This window comes from Physeter macrocephalus, chromosome 11, assembly GCF_002837175.3.
Source record: "Physeter macrocephalus isolate SW-GA chromosome 11, ASM283717v5, whole genome shotgun sequence".
NCBI lineage: Eukaryota > Metazoa > Chordata > Mammalia > Artiodactyla > Physeteridae > Physeter > Physeter macrocephalus.
In genome coordinates, this window is record NC_041224.1 from 21,619,291 (window position 1) to 21,645,032 (window position 25,742).

The window sequence follows — 25,742 nt, forward strand, 5'->3', positions numbered from 1 at the left end:
TGGGAAAATAACGGAGAGCCGCGACTGTACCTGCAGCTCCCCTTGCCTTTGCAGAGTGCCAACCACAGTTACATTAGGCTAACTCCTTATTTATTCCACTTCTGCCATCTCCTGGCTTTCTACTATAGCTTCCTAAATAGGAGCTCCTAGATATATATTTTTTGGTATGCTATTGCCAAAAAATATTACTGCATAAAAAGATTTGTTTCTGTTCTTTCTATTCTGTTCTATTGGCCTTGTGTATTCCTACACCAATGCCTGAGATCTTTAATGAGTATATATTTATAGTAAGTCCTGTTATTTTGTGGGCAAGTTAACCCACCTTGTTATATATGAGAATTTGTTTTTGGTCTTTGCACTTTCTTGTAAATTTTAGAGTTAATATGTCAGATTCTACTATTGCACTCAAGCTGTACATCAAATTTGAGAGATTTACATATAGGATATCAAGATACATCTTTTTGTTTACAAACATTAAATGTCTCAATTTTGGAAAGTTTTGTAATGCTTACAATCAATTGTTTATGATTTTCTTCATAAAGCTCTTATTCATTTTTGTTAGGTTAACCTTAGGTACTTTGTATTTTTATGCTATGTTATTTGTATCTTTTAAAATATTTTAAAGCTATTGCTAGAGAAATGTAACAAATTTTTGTATATTGAATTTTCCATCTACAAACCTAGCTACACTATCATAATGGTTAGATTTTTATTTCCTACTTGCATAATTGAAGTATCTGGAAATGATAACCTAAATTTTCTTGCTTTCCAATTTGTAATACTTTCTTCTTCTTGCCTTGCTACACTGGGAGAGACCTCTCAAATAATACTGAATAGACAGTATGAAAGCAGGCATTTTTTGTTGTTGTTCCTGATATTAAGGGGAATGTTGTCTTGTGATTAGTCAGCCTGCCTTTCTGTCTCTCTTTCTCTTTCAAAACCATGTATCAGGTTAAAGGATTTTTCCTCTTCCCATAATATTTTTTCATGAATATTTGTTTTAATGCTCCATAAAATTCTTCCAGCCTCTGCCCACTATTGCCTTATTTCAAAGCCATTTCCATAGTTCTAGTTATGTGTTGCAACAGCACTCTACTTTCAGGTAGCAAAATCTGTATTACTTTTTAATTTGTTGCTCAGTGGGTTGCTTTATTGGCTGCTTTAGGGTTTACAGTCTTGTTTTTTAACTTACTGTAGTCTCTATTCAAATGACATTGAATCACTTCATGTATGAGAATCTTAGAACATACTTTCATTTGTCCCTTTCTGGCCTTTGTGCAATTGTTTTTATACATTTTACTGCACAACAGTAAACTGCACAACACATTGTTATTAATTTTGCTGTAAAATATTACCTTTTATAGAGATTTAAATAACAAGAAAACAGTCTTTATATTTACCCACATAATTATCATTTGTGGTATTCTTCTTTATGTATTTTCTTATTTCTATCTGGTATCATTTTTCTTCTCCTTGAAGGATTCTTTATCTTTTTTTGTTGTGCAGGGCTGCTGCTGCTGAATTCTTTCACCTTTTTGATTTCCAGACAAAAAAAAATATCTTTTGCCATCACTTTTGAAAGATATTTTTCCTGGATAAAGAATTCTAGGTTGAGTGGTTTAAAGATATTGTTCCTTTGTCTTCAGGCTTGCATTATTTCTTACAAGAAATCTGTTTTCTTCTTTATTCTTGTGTGTATTCTGCTTTTCTCCTCTGTCTGCTTTTAAGATTTTCTTTTTATTGCTGCTTTTAAATAATTTGATTATGATGTGTCTTGGGGGGTAGTTTTCCTTGTACTGTTGTGGATTTGTGGATATACAGTTTTCATCAAAGTTGAAAAAAATTGGCCATTATTTCTTCAAATAGTTATTCTCTTTTCCCACCCCTTCTCTCCATGAATTCCAGCTTTAAGTACATTAATCCACTTGAAATTGTCCCACAACTCACTGATGATCTGTTTGTTATTTTTTTAGTCTTTTTTCCCTTTCATTATTTTAGTATGTTTTGATTGGTAGTATATTAGATTTTTCTAAATAGGAAATATGTACCAAAACTCGTGTTTAAACTGGAAAATTATTTGGCAACCTTAACAATTCTCATTAAAAATTTATTATTATACTTATTTTCTATATTTTATAGGAATTGTTACACTTGGTGTTTAACTTGTGAGAACTTTGCTACAGTGAATTTGGTATCTGTTGGAGGTTGTGGTCTGAAATAGGAAATGATCTCCCAATACCTAATAGTGTCTATTATTAAGATCATCTAAAATTTTCAATAATCTAATTGCCACATTTTTTCTATACTTTCTTGTAGAAAATAATCCAGTACTACATAGTAGTTCAAGAATACTTTAAAACCTGTGGTCAATTCTGCTCTAATATTTGTTTTGAAATGCAGATTTGTTACAACATGACAGAACAGTTTGAGCATAATGTGAATTTTACATTTGCTTATGCACAAATTCATCTGAAAATAGTACTAGGTGAACGTACAAAAACAGCTTCTACAAGCTACTTCAGTTTACCATGTGTATTGTGTACCACACCAGTCCACATATGGTGTTACAACTTTTCATCCAATTTCAGATAGCCTTCCTTCCCATACTGCATAATAACTCACAAGTTGAAATCTGTTTGATGCTCATTTCCAAAAACAAGCTTCATGTCTTATTCAAGATAAAGAGCTATGTTTCTCGTAGTATGTATTTCTTAATCATTTAACTGTATAAAACTGGATTAATGTTCTTATTAGGTTTATATTTTTTTTAATGTATCATCGACAGTTTTTTTGCATTCTGTGCACCTTACCCCATTTCCCCATGTATCCTGCAGTTTTTATCATATGATTTTTCAGTGAGGTGATTTTCAGGATGTTGTATGCAATGTTATAGCAGAACTGACTGTAATTTGTCAGAGGAATTTAATTGTTTGATATGTATTAGCTTATTTGCAACTTACATTCTGTAAAGCACTATAACAAACATTTGCTTTTATTCAGATAATTTCCCTTGAAACATAGTATAGTGATTCTCAAAGTAAAATAGCAATCTTAGTAATGTGTATTATCATGTATTTACCTATAATTTATGGTCTCCTTAACTATTTATTTCTGGCTTATATAAAACTACATACAAAACAAAGGCTACAAGTGAGCGACAAAAGAAAACTATGAAAATGGAGAAGAAAAAAGACGAAGGAATATCTGAAGATTCAGAAGAGTAAGACATAAAGATACTTGTTAATATTTTTTACTTATAAACTTATATTTTCATTTTATACAATTTAGGGTCATATAAACATTACTAACAGGTTTCTGAAAAAGCATAGCATTAGCAAATATATAGTTTTATAAGCAGACCAGGATATGATTATGGGAGAAAGCTGAGAAAGGAAGAGCAAAGAACTAAAAATGGGTTAGAGTAGAATAAATCACAAGATATTCAGGAATAGGTAAACAATTAAATACAAATAATTTTAGGGAAAAAAGGATTTACAATGTTTTCTTGATGGTTTAGCTAATGATTTGTAATTTGTATGTTAATCCCTCTCCCCAATCTGGGCTCTTCCTTTTTACTGAACTTCTTGGTTGTCTTATTTTATTAAAAAAAGTATCTGATTTTAATGTATATGAGTTATTGTAAAGTGGCCTTACCAAGAGAATATTTTCTTTACTAATATAAAATAATTTGTGCAGTTGGAATTTGCTTGATCAAACCCTAATATAAATATATAGCTTAACAAAACTATGAATTCAAACTTTATAGAGTTCCACAAATTCTGAAAAGAAATTCATCAGACCAATGGCCTTTTCTTGAGAGAAGGAAAGATGACCAGAGAAGAAAAAATGACCAATGTACTTTGGAAATCCTTTTCCCATCTCAACGTACCATATTTTAATCATACCAATGAGATGTCAGTTTGAGAAATGTTATTCAGTTATTTATCATTTAACGTTTATGAACTTTATGGCTTTTAAAAATATGAATTTCTTATGAAATTTTACTTTTTTATTCAAGTATAATTGGCTTATTGTATTAGTTACAGGTATATGACACAATAATTTGACATTTTAATACATTACAAAATGATCACCATGATAAGTCTGTCACCACACAAAGTTATTATGTTAATGACTATATTCCCTATGCTATACATTACATCCCCATGACTTATTGATTTTATAACTGGCATTTTGTATTTCTTAATCTCCCTTTATACATTACATCCCCATGACTTATTGATTTTATAACTGGCATTTTGTATTTCTTTATCTCTCTTACCTATTTTAATTATCCCCCTTCCCTCCTCCCCTCTGGAAACCACCAGTTTGTTCTCTGTACCTATGAGTTTTCTTCTGTTTTGCTATGTTTGTTCATTTGTTTTTTAGATTCCACATATAAGTGAAATCATACAGTATTTGTCTTTCTTTGTCTGACAATCCTTGTTGTCACAGATGGCAAGATTTCATTCTTTTTTATGGTTGAGTTATATTATATCTGTATATACACACATACATACCACATCTTCTTTATCCATTCATCTGTTGAATGGGTACTTAGGTTACTTCCATATCTTGGCATTTATAAATAATGATGCAATGAACATAGGGGTGCATGTATTTTTTTGGGATAGTGTTTTTGTTTTCTTTGGAAAAATACCCAGAAGTGGACTTGATGGATCATATGGTAGTATTATTTTTAATTGTTTGAAGAACTCCCATACTGTTTTTTATAGTGACTGCACCAGTTTACCTTTCCACCAACAAAGCACCAAGGGTTCCTTTTTCTCCACATCCTTGCAGCACTTGTTATTTGTTGTCTTTTTGATAATAGCCATTCTGACAGGTGTAAGGTGATATCTCATTGAGGTTTTAATTTGCATTTCCCTGATGATTAGTAATGTTGAGCATCTTTTCATGCACCTGTTGGCCATCTAGACACCTTGTTTGGAAAAATGTCTATTCAGGTTCTCTGCCATTTTAAAATCAGATTTTTTGGGTTTTTTGATGTTAAGTTGTAGGAGTTCTTTGTATTTGGATATTAACTCCTTATCAGATGTATCATTTGGAAATATCTTCTCCCATATAGTAGGCTGACTTTTCATTCTGTTGATAGTTTCCTTTGCTGTGCAAAAGCTTTTTTTAGTTTGATGTAGTTCCATTTGTTTATTTTTCCTTTTGTTTCTCTTGCCTGAGGAGACATATACCAAAAATATGGCTAACACCAATGTCAAAGAGTGTACCACTTATGTTACCTTCTAGGAGTTTTATGGTTGCAGGCCTTATAGTTAAGTCTTTAATCCACTTTGAGTTTACTTTTGTATATGGTGTGAGAATGTAGTCCAGTTTGATTCTTCTACAATACATGTAGCTGTTCAGTTTTCCCAACATCATTAATTGAAGAGGCTGCCTTTTTCCCATTGTATATTCTTGCCTCCATTGTCTTAGATTCATTGACCATATATGTATGAATTTATTTCTGGGCTCTCTACTCTGTTTCATTGAACTGTGTGTCTGTTTTTGTCCAGTGCCATACTGTTTTGATTACTATATCTTTGTAGTATAGGTTGAAATCAGGGCACATGATACCTCCAGCTCTGTTCTTTCTCAAGATTGTTTTGGCTATTTGTGGTCTTTTGTGTTACCATAGAAATTTTAGAATTATTTGTTCTAGTTCTGTGAAAAATGCCATTGGTATTTTTGTAGAGATTGTACTGAGTCTGTAGATTTCTTTTGGTAGTATGTCATTTTAACAATGTTAATTCTTTCACTCCATAAGCATGGAATATTTTTCCATTTGTTAATGTTATTTTTAATTTCTTTTATCACTTTCTTACAGGTTTCCAGGTTCAGGTCTTTTACCTCCTCAGTCAGATTTATCCCTAAGTACTTTATTCTTTTTGATACAATTATGAGTGGGATTGTTTTCTTAATTTCTCTTTCTGATAGTTTGTTGTTAGTGTGTGAAACCCAAGAGATTTCTGTATATTAATTTTGTATCCTGCAACTTTACTGAGTTCAGTTATTATTTCTAATAGTCTTTTTTGGTAGCATATTTAGGATTTTCTAAATATAGTATCATGTCATGTGCAAACAGTGACAGTTTTATTTTTTTCTTTTCCAATTTGGATTCCTTTTATATCTTTGTCTTGTCTGATTGCTGTGGCTAGGACTTCAGTTTCAACATTATGTTGAATAAAGGTGATGGGCATCCTTGTCTTATTCTTGATGTTAGCGAAAATGTTTTTAGCTTTTTCTTGTAAAATATGATGTTGGCTTTGGGTTTTTCATATAGTACCTTTATTATGTTGAGGTATATTCCCTCTGTATCTACTTTGTTGAAAGTTTTTCTCATAAATGGATTTTGAACTTTGTCAAAAGCTTTTTCTGCATCTATGAAGAGATCATATGATATTTATTCTCTGTTTTGTTCATATGGCTTATTATGTTCGTTGATTTTTGGATGTCAAATTATCCTTGCAACCATAGTTAGAATCCCACTTGATCATGGTGTATGATCCTTTTAATGTATTGTTGAATTTGGTTTGCTAATGTTTTGTTGAGGATTTTTGCATCTATATTTATCAGTGATATTGATCTGTAACTTTCCCTTTTTGTTGTGTCTCTGTCTGGTTTTCATATCAGGGTGATGCTGGCCTCATAGAATGAGTTCAGAGTGTTTCCTCCTCTTTAAATTTTTTGAATAGTTAGAGAAGGGTAAGTGTTAACTCTTTCTTAATGGTTGTTAGAACTCACCTGTGAAGTGATCTGGTCTTGGACTTTTGTTCATTGGGAGTTTTTTTGATTACTGATTCAATTTCATTTCTGGTAATCACTCTGTTCATATTCTCTATTTCTTCCTGATTCAGTCTTGGGAAATTGTACATTTCTAGGAATTTATCCATTTTTTCTAGGTTGTCCATTTATTGTGTATAATTGTACTAATCTCTTATGTATTTCTGTGGTGTCAGTTGTAATTTCTTTTTCATTTTTTATTTTATTTATTTGGGACCGCTCTTTCTTTTTTTCTTGTTTAATCTGGATAAAGTTTTATCAGTTTTGTTTAACTTTTCAAAACCAGCTCATAGTTTCCTTGACCTCTTTTATTATTTCTTTTAGTCTTTATTTGATTTATTTTTGTTCCTATCTGTATTATTTCTTTCCTTTTACTAATTTTGGGCTTTATTTGTTCTTCTCTTTCTACTTCCTTTAGGTGTAAGGTGAGATTGTTTATTTGAGATTTTGTGTGTTTGTTTCCTGAGGTGGGGTGCCAGATCCTGCCTCATGTGGTGGTTGCTGGCCTGCTGTTGGGCAGGGCTGGGTACCCAGGCTGGGGGTCAGGGGCTCCTTGGGCTAGTGTCAGCCTGCTGGTGAGTGGGTAAGCCCCTGGTACTAATAGTCTAGAGGGCGGATTCCAAAATGGTGCTTGAGAGCACCTTGTCCTCATGGTAGAATGAGCTCCCCAAATGGGTGCTACCAGCCTTTGTGTCCCCAAGAGGAGTCCCAGTTGCCTCCTACCTCTCCAGGAGGCCCTCCAAAATCAGCAAATGGGTCTGACACTGGCTCCTTTTAAATTACCGCCCCTACGCTGGGACTCAGAGCATGTGAGATTTTGCATGTCCCAGAAGAGTGGGATCTTCGTTTCCTACAGCCCTCCTGCTCTCCAATATGCAAGCCCTATTGGCCTTCACAGCCAGATGTTCTTGGGGCTCATCTTCTCAGTGTTGGACCCCTGGGGTAGGGAGTCTGATGTGGAGCTCAGACCCCTCACTCCTTGGGGGAGAACAGCTGCAATTGTGATTATCCTCCCATTTGTGGGTCACCTACCCAGGAATGTGGGTCTTCACTATACTGAGTCTTTGCCCTTTCTATCCATCTCATTGTGGTTACTTCTTAATATCTTTACTTGTGGACAGTCTTTTCTGGTAGTCTTCATGTCATTCCCACAGTAGTTGCTCTGTAAATAGTTGTAATTTTGGTGTCCCTGTGGGAGGAGGTAAGTTCGGGGTCTTCCTACTCCATCATTTTGGGTGCACCTCTCAAAATTTCATTTCTTTAAAATGGTTTAAGTACTCATCAAGAAAGCAAAGTAGTCATGCAAATATCATAAAATATCATGATATATTTTAAAACATTTTTTTTTTTCAGGAAGAAGACTATAGTGAAAGAGCTTGAAGTAAAAGAAGATATACCTCAAGTCCAGGTAACACAGAATCTCTCTCTGTGCATCTAAATTTGGTTAATAAGGCTCTGATAATTGTATGTATAGACAATGTTAGTATGTATATGAATATAGGTGTGTATGTATGTGTATATGTGTATTTAATTTCTTCCTAAGATACTTCTTTCTTGTCAGTTGACTTTTCTCAGCAAGTTTCGAAAACCAAATGGTAAATTTAGACACATTTACTGTCAAGGTTATGAAAATTACCATAGTTCACTCAATTATAGGCAGCATCATGGAGGAAAGAACATCATATTATGAGTCAGAGCAGACTTACTAGTTAAGTGACATTGGACAAGTCCCTTTAACCTACTTGAACTTCATAGTTTTCATCACTAAAATGGGTAAAACAATAGCTGCCCTATCTGTTTCAAGAAGGTATAAGAGATGCAAGAAGCAAATGAAAAATTTTCAGAGATTGTAAATATAGCTCACTCTTTTTTATGTGATCCAATGAAAAGAATACAAGTAACCCTTTGTTTCATCTTGTCTTTGGTAAACTTTCTTTTGCTACAAGTTAACTTCTTAACCATCAGAGCATCATGTCACCCATTTGGTCACTCTCATCATGTGAGTGGCTGGACTTAAGTGTCCTACAAGTACGTACCTGCATGATTCAAGAATCAAATAACATAAATTTGCAAAGAAAATGAGAGTACTGCTTGAAATACTGAATATAAAATGAACAACTTTATGGTATTAGTTTTCTATTTCTGCATAACAAGTTACCTCACATTTTGCAGCTTAAAACAATTTAAATTGTCTCATCGTTTTGATTGGCTTAGGAGTCTGAGCATGGCTTATCTGTGTCCTGTGCTCAAGGCCTCACCATACAGCAGTCAAGGCGTTGGCTAGGCTCTGCTTTTTTTGGTCACTTGGAGTCCTCTTCCAAACTTAAGTAGATGTGGCAAATTTCAGTTCTGTGCAGTTGTGGGACTGGGGCATTTAGCCATGTGGCCTTCTCCATAAGCAGTTTACATTATAGCATCTCACTTCTTCTTTAAGGCCAGCAAAGAGTCTCTCTTTCTTGCTAAGACAGAGTCTCATGCAATGTAATATGATCATGAGAGTGACATCTTATCACCTCAGCTATATAGTTGATCCTTGAACGACATGGAGGTTAGGGATGCCATCCCCTCCCTCATAGTCGAAAATTTGCATACTACTATCTCTGCCTCAAAAACAAAGGAATTGATAAATGACTCACCAAAGGGCAGGAAGGCAAAACAGCTTGGATAGAGTCAGGACTCAAACCCTAGTTCTTTTGAGTCCACATATTGTGATCTCTAATCGAACACACTTTTCCCTATACTTAGTTGATATAAAGATCTGTAAAATGAAAATATAGGTACAATATTCATTGAAAAATATCCTTGTATAAGTGGACCCAGGCAGTTCAAACCCATGTTGTTCACAGGTCAAATATATAATACAGTCTAATAAGGGGATTGGCATCTCATCACTGTGCAATATTCTTTTTTTTTTTTTTTTTTTCGGTACGCGGGCCTCTCACTGTTGTGGCCTCTCCCGTTGCGGAGCACAGGCTCCGGACGTGCAGGCTCAGCGGCCTTGGCTCACGGGCCCAGCCACACCACGGCATGTGGGATCTTCCCGGACCGGGGCACGAACCCACGTCCCCTGCATCGGCAGGCGGACTCTCAACCACTGCACCGCCAGGGAAGCCCGTCATCACTGTGCAATATTCTGTTGGCTAAAAGCAAGTCATAGGTTGTATTCACACTAAAAGGAGTGGATTATACAGAGCATAACTTTAGGGATGGAGATCATGGAGGCCATTTTAGAATTCTGCCTACCATACCAGGTGATTTTATATAGAACAGCATTTTGTGTGTATTTTTAAAACATTTATTATAATTCCATTTTATTAATTAATATTATAAGTCTTGAAACTAATGTTTTAGTTCATTTGGGCCATGTCTTAGTCCCTTCAAACTGCTTTAACAAAATACCAGGGATTGGGTAGCTTATAAACAACAGAAATTTATTTCTAACAGTTCTGGGGGCTAGATGTTCAAAATCAGAGTACCAGCATGATGGGGTGAGGTCCTCTTCTGGGTTTCAGAATTCTTGTATTCTCATATGGCAGAAGGAGAGCTTTCGCAGGCCCCTTTTATAAGGGTGTTAATCTCATTCATGAAGGCTCTGCCCTCATGACCTAATCACCTCCCAAAGACTCTGCCTCCTAATATGATCACAGTGGGCATTAGGATTTCAACATAATGAATTTGGGAGCAGGACACAAACATTTGGACCATAGCAGGCTTCTCTAACAAAATACTTTAGACTGGGTAGCTTAAATAACAAACATTTATTTCTCACAGTTCTGGAGGTAGGGAAGTCCAAAGATCAAGTCACCAGCAGATTTGGTTTCCAGTGAGAACCTGATTCCTGGTTCATAGATGGCCATTTCTTGCTGTGTCTTTACATGGCAGAAATGGCAAAGGAGCTCTCTAGAATCTCTTTTATAAGCATGCTAATTCCATTCATGAGAGTACCACCCTCATGACCTATTCATCTCCCAGTGGCTCCACCTCCAAATACCATTACATTGGGGATTAGATTTCAATATATGAATTTGGGGGGCCACAAGCATTCAATTTGTAGCAGATAGTGTCATTAAAATTTTTTTTTCTGAATTTAAAGTAAAAATTTTCTGTGTGGGTATAATTTTTTCTGGAGAAGGTCTGTGGATTTAATGAGAATTTTAAAGGAATTTGGGAATTTATCTCCCTCCTCCAAAACTCCATTATGAACTATCACTGATCTAGACTGTTTTACAGAGACCAATAGAAGCTAAAATGTGACTTGCTTAGTTTCTAGAACAAATTGGTACTGAAATCTGAACTGCAAACATGGCTCTCTGAATCCTGGTTAGCATTTGCAATTACAGTCGATCCTTGAACAACATGGGTTTGTACTGTGAGGGCCCATTTATACATGGATTTTTTCCAATAAATATGTACTGTAGTACTACACAATCTGTGGTTGGTTGAATCTGCAGGTGTGGAACCATGTATACAAAGGGCCAACTGTAAATGTATATGTGGATTTTCCATTGGGTGGGTTCCTGTAACCCTCATGTTTTTCAAGAGTCATTTATAGGGAAAATGTATTCAGTTTTGCTTCCTCAGGCAGGCATGGGTATTAGAATCAGTTGGTATTATTATCTATCTGTCCAAGTAAGTATAATGTTTGTAAAATTTTTTAATAAGTCATGTAAAACTATATTTTAGTTTTTTTACATGACGTAGTTTTTTTATTAGTTTTTAATTAGGGTATGGATTGGATTTTGCAGTCAGGGAGAACTATTAGAGAGTTTTTGCAATAATTTAACTCAGTGATAAACTAGTTAATTATAAGTTAAATGTATTAAGATAGAAATGTAAATAGCATTTCTTATAATTCAGATTTTACTGTTGCCAAATGGAAAGATTTAATTTTATAAAAATATTAATCCCTTAAAATTAATAAATGTACTGCATTTCTAGTCAGAATTCAAAAAGGACTTTTTTAAAAGGGAGAAATGATTTGAAGATTATGTAGAATTTACCTGTAAAATTATCTAGGAGCCTTTTAAAAAATGGTAGCTTTTTGACCAGTTTCCAAATTCCTTTTGAGATTATTGGTGCATCTATTTTTGTAGTTTATATTTTCATATAAATTTATCCATTTCTAATGGTTTTTCAAATGTACTGCTTGAATTTTACATTATATGTTTTTTTTCTGTACCTCTATTTCTAATCTCTTTTTCCATTTACAGAAGTATTGGGGTTTTTTTTTTCCTTTTAATCAGGTTTATCAGGGGATTATAATTTTTATATAAAAATAGGTTTGGAGTTTCACTTAGCTATTTTACTGTTTTATTTCTTGTTGCTGTTACTGTTTGTTTTCTACTCAATTACTCTAACCTTTATTGTTATTAATTTCTACTACCACTTTTTGTCTTTGGTTTATTTTTAGTTTCTTTTCAAATCTGTATTAGTTATATAGGTAGTTTATTTATTTTTACAATTGTTTAATTAGAGTAAACAATATTGAGGCTACACATTTTTCACTGAATAAAACTTCATTTGTATTTTATAGGTGTTTGAGTTTTTCTTTGTTTCACAAAAATGTTTTTAGTTCATCTTTTCATTGTTGGTTTACCTTTTTATAGAATTAACATCAGAAAATAGTACATAGAAAGTCCAGACTTTTTGAAAGTTTTAAAAGGTATTTTTTGTGGTCAAGTGCATATGTTTATTTCAGTTTTCTATTACTCTATAACAAAGTAACCAATATTTAGAGGTTTACTACACCAATAGTTAATTATTTCTGATTGATTTTTGGGTTGGCTGGGCTTATCGGGATGATTCTTCTGCTCCATGTTGTACTGGGGTCACTCATGTAGCTTCATTCAGCTTTAGAATGTTTAAGATGGCTTCCTCAAATGTCTGGTGGTAAGTGGAATGGCTAAGGGCTGAATCTTTCTCTCATGTGATTGATCATTGTTTAGTAGTCAAGCCCACTTATCATTACATAGAAGCTGGACTCCAATACGTCAAAAGAAGCTGCAAGACCCTTTAAGACCTGCGTTCAGAAGGCTTAGAACATAATTTCCCCACATTTTACTGGTTAGGGGCCAGCCCAGACTCAAAGGGAGGGAAAATATATTCTACTTTTTGATGGGAGAAAGGGCATATATAGGTAGGGGTGGTACAAATTATAGATGGTCATTTTTGGAAATAGTCTATGATAGTCTTCCCTCTGGCTACATGTTAATATTTCTCCCACATGCAAAATGTACTCACCTCTTCCTTCTAAAATCTCATTACCTTCTAGTTTTATCTTGAAGTCTAAAATCTTATCATCTATACCAGGTCTAGATATGGATGGGACTTCTTGGCACAGCTCCTTTTCATCTGGAGATGTGTTATCTAAAATGGCAAGTGGTGCAATCACTGTGGAAAACAGTATGAAGGTTCATCATAAGACTAAAAAGAGAACTGCCATATGATCCAGCAATTCCACTCCTGGGTATATGTTCAAAGGAAACAGGAATATTAATTTAAAAGATACATACACCCCAGTGTTCATAGTAGCATTATTTACAATAGCCAAAATATGGAAACAACCTAAGTGTCCATCAACATATGAATAGATATTATTGATATATATATGTATCAATTATATATATATGTGGTATATGTATATATATGTGTGTGTATATATATATATTTATATATTTATATATAATGGAATACTACTCAACCATAAAAAAGAATGAAATTTTGCCATTTGCAACAACACAGATGGACCTGAAGAGTATTATGCTTAGTGAAATAAGTCAGACAGGGAAGACAAACACTGTATGTTACCATATATATTGGAAATCTAAAAAATAAAATAAACAAATAAATATAACAAAACAGAAACAGACTCACAGATATAGAGAAAAAAACTAGTGTTTACCAGTGGGGAGAGGGAAACAGTGGGGGGCACCATAGAGGTAGTGGATTGAGAGTTACAAACTACTATGTACAAAATACATAAGCTACAAGGATATATTGTACAGCACAGGAAATATAGCAGAAAAAAATAAATAAAAGCAATTTATTGTATTTTTACCACCCTCCAACACATGCCTAACATATTACTGAGCAAAGAATAAGATGACTGCAAGAGACACTATTATTCAAAAGAGGGGAAAACAGAAAGCACATGATTCAGGGCAATTCTGAAATCCAGCCAGACACTTGTCACTAGTTCTCTTGACTCTCAGGGTGGGGAATGTACCTAGATTAGGGTCTAGTTTTGCTTCCTGTGAATGATTTCCTAATTCATTGTTATAAGTAGCCCTTGATTTTATGGTATGGTACATTGAATCCACTATCTGACTCATCATTCTTTTTCTGTAAGAAATGACCGATGTTTGTAGTGGAATAATTCTCTCAGCCTGCTTTCTGCTCATAAAAAATTAGGGATCTGGAGATTTCTTTTCATTTTGAAATGTCCCTGTCCCTTTTAGTCTAGTATGATGGTGTTTCTCTTAAAAACTGTTTTCCATGTATGTTATTGTGGTGCATTCTTTTTTTTTAAATTTATTTTATTGAAGTATAGTTGATTTACAATGTTGTGTTAATTTCTGCTGTACAGCAAAGGGATTCAGTTATACATATATACACACTCATATATGTATATATATTATTTTTCATATTCTTCTCCATTATGGTTTATTACAGGGTATTGAATATAGTTCCCTGTGCTGTACAGTAGAACCTTGTTATTTATTCATTCTATATATAATAGTTTGCATCTGCTAATCCCAGACTCCCATTGCATCCCTCCCCCACCCCTTGGCAACCACAAGTCTTTTCTCTGTTTATAGTCTGTTTCTGTTTCGTAGATAAGTTCATTTGTGTCATATGTGTATTCTTTTACCCAAAAGTCAACATCCATGATTCTTTCTAAGATAGATCTTATTTTACTAAAGTTGTGTCAGGCTTCTTCAGGACAGTACCCTCAAGATTATAAGTTCTTTTGTCTAATTAGGAGGATTTATGAAGAATATTTAAATCTTTCTGAGATTTTAACAAAGGGTTTTATAGCACACCCTTGATTTGACTTTTACTCTGAAGCTACATTTCATTGTCAATACCATGGTTTTGATCTTTGCTGTAAAGTAATTTCTTTCTTTGAGAATTTTTTTTGAGAACTAGAGATAGTGTCCTGGACCCTCTATATATTTTCTAATTTTTGCTTTAGAATTGATCAGTTCTTTCTTTAGCTCTTCTTTCTTCTTGCAGTACCTTATTATATATCCAACCCTAATATAAGCCAAACAGTTCTTTTATCATTCTGGCTGGAAATTTCCTTAGCCACATCCACAAGTTTAGTAGGTATGTTTTTAACCTTGCAAGTTACTCCAGCCCCAAGTTTTATTAGTTGTTCTGTCACTGTATAAAAGAGTTCCTTCCCCCTTTTCCAGCCCCCAGTATCAGTTTTCCAACCTCACTGCCTTTTATAGCCTCCACTAACAGATTGTTTGCCATTCCTCCAGGCTTCACCTATAGGCTTCTTCCTACTTTTCTGGTATCCAACAATAGTGTCTTTACCACCCTTCAACTTCTGCTTACCTACTGGACCCAAAGCCAGTGCTAAATGTTTTTCGTTTTTGTTGTTGCATCACCTTGCTTGCAGGTGTTGCTATTACTTCATATCAAACTACCCCCAAATTTAGTGAATTAAAACAGTAATGATTTATTATTTCTCACAATTCATGGGTTTGCTGCACTCAGCTGGGCAGTGTCTCTGATGTCATGTTGCTTAAGCTCTGCCAAGTGGCTGCATTCATGTGGGAGCTCAGCTAGAGCTAGAAATGTCCAAGATAGTTTTTCTCACATGTCTGGTGCCTTATCATTCACTAGTCTAGCCCAAGCTTCTTTATATGGTGACTGGGAACCAAGCAGGCAAAAGCAAAAACAGTTAAGCTTGTTACAGGCTGAGATTATAAACCCTTGAAGTTTTTTCAGCATATTCTGTAAGGAAGTCCTAGTGATTAGGCTAGTCCGTGTTCAGGGGGAGGAGTGGCATAGAGTAGGAGAAATTGTCTTCAGCCATTTATGGAAGTAATCCAACACAATATTCAATTTTTGTAAATGTTCTAATGACATAGTGCACATTTTCTATTGCTAGATATACCAGTCAACTTTTCCTTAATAACACATTACTCCAAAACTTAGTGATTTAAAATAGGAGATACTCATTATTTCTCTTAGTGGCTGGTTAGGTGTTCTCTCTGGGCAGGCATGGTATGTATGGAATCCCAGCTGGGGCATCTAGGACAGATAGGACCTCTTTTAGTCTTATCTTCCAGGAGGCCAGCCCTGGGTAGTCTACAGAAGGATTCTCAGTAGAAAGAGAACAAAACAAAATGCAGCCACTTGACAGTCTTCCAGCCACTGGAAGACTTTCTTGAGGCCTAAACTCAGACCTCAGATAGTGCTATTTGCATTGCATCCTATTGGCCAAAGCAAGTCACAGGCCAGACTATTTTCAAGGGGTGAAGAAATAGATTTCACCTTTGGGAGCTACTGCAGAGAATTTATGGCTATTTGTAGTCTACCACAGTGGGGTATATATTTTTTCCCTTTCTTTCTGTCCTCCTCTTATTTTCTCTCTTTACAAAATTCAATTACATCTAGGTTATTTTAATTCTCTGTACCTTTATTAGTTAGAAAATAGGCTAGACTGCTATATAAAGAGATCCCATATAATTCAATGGCTTAAACAGATAGAATATTATTTTCCTCTCATTGAAAGTTTGGGTAAGTGGTTTCAGGTGGGTATAATAGTTTGATGTTTCTGGGACCCCATCTCTTCACTTCTTGCTCTTATTTCTCATTGAAGTCTAGAAATTTTTATTACATCTTAAATTTTAAAATTTATCTCAAGGAAGTTTTATTTACCTATTTATTTTATTACTGTTTATCTTTCTTCTTTTTATCCCTCTGGAACTGATATTTGAATATTATAATTCCTAGGTCTGTTCTTTTATTTTTTCCCTTTCATTTCTCCTGAAGCAATTTGTATATGTGTGTTTGTGGGTTTTTTTTTAAATTATAGTTGATGTACAGTATTATGACAGCTTCAGGTGAGCTACATGGTGATTCCATATTTACATACATTATGAAGTGATCACCATGATAAGTCTATTAACCACTTGTCCCCATACAAAGTTATTACAATGTTATTTACCATATTCCTTCAGTGTATGTAACATTCCCCATGGCTAATTTATTTTCTAACTGGAGATTTGTATCTCTTGATACCCTTCACCTATTTCACTCCCCCCAACCTGGTAATCACCCATTTGTTCTTTGTATCTGAGTCTGTTTTCATTTCATTTTGTCTGTTTGTTTTGTTTTTTAGATTATAATATAAGTGAGATCATATGGTATTTGTCTTTCTCTGTCTGACTTATTTCACTTAGCATAATACACTCTAGGTCCATCCATGTTGTTGCAAATGGCAAGATTCCATTTTTTATGGCTGAGTAATAGTCCATTGTGTATGTGTATATATGTGTGTGTGTTCATCTCACATTTTCTTTATCCATTCATTTGTTGATGGACACTTAGTTTGCTTTCATATCTTGGCTATTGTAAATAATGCTGTAATGAACATAGGGGTGCATATATTATTTGAATTAGTGGGTTTTTTGGGCAGGGTAAATACCTAGAAGTGAAATTACTGGATTATATGGCAGTTCTATTTTTAATTTTTTTGAGGAATCTCCCTACTGTTTTCCACAGTGGCTGTACCAATTTACATTCCCACCAACAGTGTATTAGGGTTCCCTTTTCTTCACATCCTTGCCAACCCTTGTTATATATATATATTTATTTATTTATTTTGGCTGCACTGTGTGGCATGTGGGATCTTAGTTTCCCGGCCAGGCATTGAACCTGTGCCCCTTGCAGTGGAAGTGTGGAGTGTTAACCACTGCACTGCCAGGGATGTCCCCAACCCTTGTTATTTCTTGTCTTTTTGATGATCATCATTCTGACAGGTATAAGGGAGTATCTCACTGTGGTTTTTGTGTGTATTTTCCAGATGATTAGTGATGTTGAGCATCTTTTCATGAACTGATTGGCTATCTGTATGTCTTCTTTGGAAGAATGTCTTTTTAGGTACTCTGCCCATTTTTTAAATCGGTTGTTTGTCTTTTTGATGTTGACTTGTATGAGTTCTTTGTGTATTTTGGATATTTACCCCTTATCTAGTATATCATTTGCAAATATCTTCTCCCATTCAGTAGGTAGCCTTATTGTTTTGTTGATACCTTCACTGCACAAAAGCTTTTAGTTTGATGTAATTCCGTTTGTTTATTTTTGCTTTTGTTTCCCTTCCCTGAGGAGACATATACAAAAAATATGGCTAAGATCAGTTTCAAAGAGGTTACTGTCTATGTTTTCTTCTAGAAGTTTTATGGTTTCAGGTCTTACATTTATGCCTTTAATCCATTTCAGGTGGGTTTTTTTGTATATGGTGTGAAAAATAGTCCAGTTTGACTCTATTGCATGCAGCTGTCTCGCATTCCAAACACCAGTTATTGAAGAGGCAGTCTTTTCCTCATTGTATATTCTTGCTTCCTTTGTCATAGATTAATTGCCCATATAAGTGTGGGTTTAGTTTGGGGCTCTCTGTTCGGTTCCATTGATCTATGTGTCTGTTTTTGCTGCAGTACCATCCTATTTTAATTAGTATAGCTTTGTAGTACAGTTTGAAATCGGGGTGTGATAACTCCAGCTTATTCTTCTTTTCTCAAGATTGTTTTGGCTATTCAGGATCTTTTATGTTACCATAGAAATCTTAGAATTATTTGTTCTTATTTGTGAAAAATGCCATTGATATTTTGATAGAGATTACATTGAATCCATTGAATTCCTGCGGTGGTATGGTCATTTTAACAATATTAATTCTTTCAATCCACGAACACAAAATATTTTTCCATTTGTGGAAATTCTTTCATCATTTCTATAAATTTCAGAGTGAGTCTTTTATATTTTGGGTTAGATTTATTCCTCGGTGTTATATTCTTTTTGAAGCAATTGTAATTAACATTGTTTTCTTAAGTTCTCTTTCTGATAGCTTGTTATTCTGTATACTGATTTTGTATCCTGCAACTTTAAATAGTTTTTTTGGTGAAGTCTTTGGGGTTTTTTATAATAGTATTAACATCATTTGCAAATAATGACAATTTTACTTCTTCCTTTACAATTTGGATTACTTTATTTTTCTTGCATAATTGCTCTAGCTAGGACTTCCAACACTATGTTGGATAATGTGGTGAGTATGGGCATCCTTGTCTTGTTCCTCATCTTAGAGGAAAGGCTTTCAGCTTTTCACCATTGAGTATGTTGTTATCTATATGTTTGTCATATATAGCTTTTATTACATTGAGGTACATTCTCTCTATACCCACTTTGTTGAGAGTTTTTATCAAAAATAAATGTTGAATTTTTTCAAGTGCTTTTCTGCATCTATTTTAGATGATTATGTAATATTTATTCCTTGTTTTTTTTTTAATGTGGTATATTACATTGATTGATTTTTGGATGTTAAACCATCCTAGCATCTCTGTTTGGAATCCCACTGAATCATGATGTATGATCCTTTTAATGTATTGTTGAATTTCATTTGCTAATATTTTGTAGAGAAATTTTGCATCTATGTTCATCAGTGATATTGACCTATAATTTTCTTTTTTGGAGTGTTTTTGCCTGGTTTTGGTATTGGGGTAATGCTGGCTTTGTAAAGTGCATTTGGAAGTGTTCCCTCCTTCTCAATTTGTTGGAGTAATTTGAGAAGGGTATGTATTAACTCTTTTAAAACATTTGGTAGAATTCACCTGTGAAGCCATCACATTTGGATTTTTGTTGGGAGTTTTAGAATTTTTATTTCAATTTCATTATCATAACTTGGTTTATTCATATTTTCTATTTCTTTCTGATTCAGTCTTGGAAGATTGTATGTTTCTAGAAATTTTTTCTAGGTTGTCTAATTTGTTGGCATATAATTGTTCATACTGTTCTCTTATGGTTATTTGTATTTCTGTGGTGTCAATTATAATTTCTCCCCTTTAATTTCTGATTTTATTTATTTGCACACACACTCTTTTTTTTCTTGATGATTCTGACAAAAGGTTTGTCTATTTTGTTTTCTTTACAAAGAACCACCTCTTAGTTCCATTGGTCTTTTATGGGTTTTTTTAGCTTCTATTTCATTTATTTCTGCACTGATAATTGTTATTTCCTTCCTTCTACTAACTTGCTTTGTTTGTTCTTTTCCTAGTTCCTTTAAATATTGTTTATTTGTGATTTTTCTTGTTTCTTAAAGTAAGCCTGTATTGCTGTGAATTTCCCTTTTAGAACTGCTTCTGCTGTGTCCCATAGATTTTGGAAAGTTGTTTTTCATTTTTCTTATTTCCTCTTTGATTTCTCCATTGCTGCTTTGGTTGTTGAAGTAGCATGTTGTTTAGTCTCCATGTGTTTGTGTTTTTATCCAGTTTTCTTCTTGTAATTAACTTCTGGTTACATACCACTGTGGTCAGAAAAAATGCTTGGTATGCTTTCAGTCTGCTTAATTTTATCCAGACTTGTTTTGTGGCCTAAGATGTGATCAATCCTGGAGAATGTTCCATGTGCACTTGGAAAGAATGTATATTGTTTCTTTTGAATGGAATGTTCTGTATATATCTAGTAAGTTTATCTGATTGAATGTGTCATTTAAGGCCTGTGTTTCCTTATTGATTTTTGTCTGAATTTTCTATCCATTGATGTAAATGGGGGTATTAAAGTCCTCTACTATTATTGTATTGCTGTTTATATCTCTCTTTGTTTCTGTTAATATTTGCTTTATATATGTAGGTGCTCCTATGTTGCATGCATAAAGTTTACAAGTGTTATATTCTCTCGTTGGGTTGATCTCTTTTGTTACAGTCTTTTTAAAAGTCTACTTTGTCTGATATAAGTATTGCTACCCAGCTGTCTCTTTGTTTCCATTTGCATCATGTATCTTTTTCCATTCTTTCACTTCCATTTGGTAGGTTTGAGTGAGTCTCCTATAAACACATATATAATGTTTTTTTTTAATCCATTCAGCCACCTTATATCTTTTGAATGGAGAGTTTAGTCCTTTTACATTTAAAGTAAATTTGATATGTATGTACTTATTTCCATTTCATTAATTGTTTTCTGGCTGTTCTTTTCTTCCTCTTTATCTGTTCTCATGTGATTTGATTGTTTTCTTTAGTTTTATTTTTAGATTCTTTTCTCATTTTCTTTTGTTTATCCACTATGAGTTTTTTCTTTGAGGTTACTGTGAGGTTTTCATATAACATCCTATGTATATAACAGTCTCTTGTAAATTGATAGTAAATTATGAGTTACATTCCAAAGCTTTATATTTTTTACTACCCCCCCAAGGTTTTTATATTTTTGATGACACATTTTACATATTTTAATTCTATGTACCCCTTGACTAATTATTGTATTTTAATTACTTTTACTACTTTTGTCTTTTATCCTTTGTACTTACTTTATAAGTGAACCAACCATCCACTACCTTTATTATTTATTTACCTTTTCTGGTGAGATTTTTACTTTCATATTTTTTCTTACCATTAATTAGTTCCTTTTCTTTTTAGTTTAGAGAAGTTCCTTTAACATTTCTTCTAAGGCTGGTTTAATGGTTATAAACTTCTTTAGCTTTTGATTGTGTGTAAGACTCTTAATCTCTCCTTCATTTCTTAATGATAACCTAGTCAGGTAGAGAATTCTTGGTTGGTTTCTTTTTTTCTTTCAGTACTTTGAATATGTCATTCCACTCCCTTTTGGCCTACAAAGTTTCTGCTGAAAAATCTTTTCATAGCCTTATGGGGTTTTCCTTGTACCTAATAAGTTGCTTTTCTCTTGCTGCTTTTAAGATTCCCTCTTTATCTTTAACTTGTACCATTTTAATTACAAAGTATAGCAGTGTGTTTCTCTTTGGGTTCATGTTATTTGGAATTCTCTTTGTTTTCTGGACCTGGATGTCTGTTTTCTTCCCCAGATTAGAGAATTTTTCAGCCATTATTTCTTCAAGTAATTTTTCTGGCCTTTTCTTTCTCTTTTCTCCTTTGGGGACCCCCATAAATGCAAATGTTATTTTGTTTAATGTTGTCCTAGAGGCCCCTTAAGGTATCCTCACTTTTTAAAATTCTTTTTTCATTTTGCTGCTCTTTCTGGGTGTTTTCCATTGCTTTGTCTTCCTACTTGCTTATTTGTGCTTCTTTTTCAATCATTCTGATGTTGAACCCATCTAGTTTGTTTTTCAGTTCATTATAACTTCCTGTTTGGTATTTTCTTATATTTTTTGACTCTTTGTTAAAGGTCTCACTATGCTCATTCATTCCTTTCCTGAAATTGGTGACCTTTTTTATGATCATTACTTTAAAATCTTTTAGGTTGAAACTTTTAGGTTGGTCATCTCTGTTTTATTAAGGTCTTTTTCTGAGGATTCACCTTGGTCTATGGTGTTGAACATATATTCCTCTGTCTCTTCATTTTGCCTGTCTCTCTGTGTTTGTCTATAGGTATTAGGGGAAGTGACTACCTCCTGCAGTCTTGAAGGAGTGGTCTTGTATAGGAGCTGTTCTGTGTGGTCTAAAAGCGCAATCTTCCCTGACCACAAGAGTCAAGGCACTTCATGGGCATCCCTCACAGTGGGCTGCATCCACCAGCTGTGATGCAACCAAGGCTGGTGCACAGGTTTGAGTCACTTGCCTGTCCTGGTTGTAGCTAGGTGTCTGTGTGGGCTAGGTAGGGCTTGAGGCCGTTGCCTGGCCAAGTTGTGGCCTCTCACACTGCATGGGCAGAGCAGGGCTCAGAACATTTACCCATCCTGGTTTTGTGGGGGATGCTGCTTGATTAATTCTTGAAATGTTTCTGTTATCGATGGTGTGCCATGCCCTGTCAGTGTTCCAAGGGGAGGAATCTGATTTAACACCTAGTTTCAGGTTGATTGGATGCCAGGCCCTCAGGTAGTAGCTGTTAAAGTGTGCAGATATATACTATGCTGTGTGGCCACAATTGTAATCCCTGCTGGTCTCCAGACCAGGAGATCTGGAGGTGTCCCCTGGGCGACATTTGCAAAAAGCAAAGCTCCTGATGAGTATATAAGCTCCTTTCTTGGGAGTCTTGTCAAGCTGTGGTGAGGCCAAGGGGGTACACAAGCATGATGTCTCCCTAGTTACGTTTCCTGCGAGTGTGTCCTTAGCCTCCAAAAGTGTGGTAAACCTGAAGCCTGTCCCTCAGGGTGAAGCTCCAGGCTAAGTAAATAGGCCTTTTTCACGGGAAAACTGTGAAAAAGGCCTATTTTTCCTGAGGGTGGTGGCCTGCCAATAACTCTCTCCATGTTACAGTCCCATGGAACTCAGGAACACCAGCCCCATGGGCCACTGGGGCTAAGTGATCAGGGGGTTTCCCTTGTGTGGATTGTGTACTCCCACTGGCTTTAGCTGGGTAGCTGGAGAGTGTAGGGGTCAGGTCTTGCTCTCTTGCTTCAGGAAGGCAGTGGGAAAATTACCTGACTGCATGCCCACAGACTTTAGCAATGCAGCATTGAGAGTGCCTTGTCTGTGTGCATGCATTGGGTTTACACCCTGACTTCTCAGTCTTGCCACCCTCAGCTTAGGGGGCAGGGAAGTGTTGAGTCAGCTTTAGTCTGGGAGAGGGATAATACCATGACTGCTTGTACTCACCAACCCCAGCCAGAGGGAGGGGGAGTAGAGTAGTTGCTTGCACTTACACACTTTAGCTAGGTTGCAGGAAAATGCTGTGACCATTCATTCCTGTCCATCCTAGCCAGGGAGTGGGGGAACACTGCAGCCTCTGGAGTTCTCTGGCTTTAGTAATGCAGTGGGGTATTGCCATGATTGGCTCACCCCTGCATCCAAGCTCTACAGCCTGTGCTAGCAGGTTAGGTGGGGAGTGCAATAATGGTGTCTGCCAGTGCTTCTGTTTCCGGGGAGTGTTTCTACTGTCCACCACCCCTCCAGCTGATGCTTTTAGATTTGCAAATGACTCCCCTTCACATATAATCATGGCACTTTTCAGACTGCTGTTATTTCCCTGGGTCTCCAGGTGAGTGAGACCACATGTCAGCCCTTTGGGGGGAGGGGGTTCTCAGTTTTCTATAGCACTTTGGGACCGTTGGATGTCAGCCCCATTGGTTTTCAAAGAAAGGCATTTCAGGGGTTCCTCTGTCTGGTGTAGATCCCAGGAGCCAGGGTGCTTGATATGGGAAGCATCCCTTGCTCCTCTGGGAAAAGTGCCTGTCTGGTGAGATCCTTCTCTAAAGTGTGCTGTCATGCTGTGGGTAGGGTTTCTGGTGAGAGTGTTTCTTTGCCTCTCCTACCTGTCTTGATATAGTCCCTTTTTATTCTTTGTTGTGGAGCGCTTGTTTGGCTAGTTCTAAAGTTTTTTTCAGAGGGAACTGATCTGTATGTAGATATTTGCTGATTCCATGGTAGAAGGTAAGTCCAGGCTCTTGCTGTGCCCCATCTTTAACCACCTTCCCTGTAAATTTTCTTTTCTTTTAAGAGTAAGTGTCATTTTCCTGTTTCTTCAGATTCAAATAATTCTTAATTGTATCTTGGATATTGTGAATGTCATGTTGTTGAAGCTCTGGATTCTGCTGTATTCTTCTTATGATTGGTACTATTTTTGTTTATTTATTTTGCTTTAATTTATTATTAACATGATTGGGTGCAAAATGAAAATTGTGTATTTAGGCATTAGCTTAAATCACATTTCATTTCTTGTAGCTTTTGCTAGGCTGTTTAGAATCTTCCTTGTGCATATATGCTTAAGGGGTCAGGGGTAGATTTCTGTAGTTTGTACAAATGGTTTGGGGCTCCCTCTCTCTGGCTCCCTTCTTTGTGTGATTTCCCCTGACCTTTACAGTGGCTGTGGTTGCCCTGAACTCTGTACCCTGGTTTGTAAGGTCTAAAAACTCAGGTTTGTTTGTTTGTTTGAATTAGCTATTAGGGTTCTGCCTGGCTCAGAGGGTTTGCCCTCAGACTAGAAGCCAGGAAACAAGGATCTTATGTAAGACTCTTCCCTTCTTCCAAGTGTCAGCTTCTCTCAAGAATCTACCTACTCTTGTTTGCTCTCTAGTGTTGATATTTGTATTTTGTTTAGAGTTTGTGGTTGTTATGTGTGGCAGGGTTTGTCCAGTAGGAACTTGCTCTGCTATACCAGAATCAAAACCGGGGACTTTATTTTTTTTTAACTTTTTATTTTATATTGGAGTATAGTTGATTAACAAAGTTGTGTTAGTTTCAGGTGTACAACAAAGTGATTCAGCTACATATACATGTATCTATTCTTCAAATTCTTTTCCCAATTAGGTTGTTACAGAATATTGAGCAGAGTTCCCTGTGCTAGTTCCTTATTGGTTATCCATTTTAAATATAGCAGTGTGTACATGTCAATCCCAAACTCCCTAACTATCCCTTCCACCCACGCTTCCCTCATAGTAACCATAAGTTTGTTCTCTAAGTCTGTGAGCATGTTTCTGTTTTGTAAATAAGTTCATTTGTATCACTTTTTTTTTGCAAATGATGTGACAAGTGATTAGTCTCCATAATTTACAAACAGCTCATGCGGCTTAATATCATCAAAACAAACAACCCAATCAAAAAATGCGCAGAAAGCCTAAATAGACATTTCTCCAAAGGAGACACACAGATGGCCAAGAGACACATGAAAAGATGTTCAACATCGCTAATTATTAGAGAAATGCATCAAAACTACAATGAGATATCATCTCACACCAGTCCGAATGGCTATCATCAAAAAAAAAAAAAAAAAAAAGGAAAGAAAGAAACTGGGGACTTTAGATATGGTTCCTCAAACTGTCTTCCATCTGATGGAGAATTCTTGAGCCTTTCCATGCATAGTAGAATCTACTC

General features: G+C 35.2%; 1 protein-coding gene across 1 annotated transcript in view; it reads left to right on the forward strand.

Moving 5' to 3' along the window:
* The window catches only part of CCDC7 (coiled-coil domain containing 7), a 321,418-nt gene that overhangs the window by 86,661 nt on the left and 209,015 nt on the right, over nt 1-25,742 (forward strand). Inside the window, exons 12-13 of the mRNA XM_055087797.1 lie at nt 3,135-3,220; nt 8,149-8,203. Of these exons, the coding sequence (XP_054943772.1) occupies nt 3,135-3,220; nt 8,149-8,203 (141 nt within the window). The remainder of the gene's footprint in view (nt 1-3,134; nt 3,221-8,148; nt 8,204-25,742) is intronic.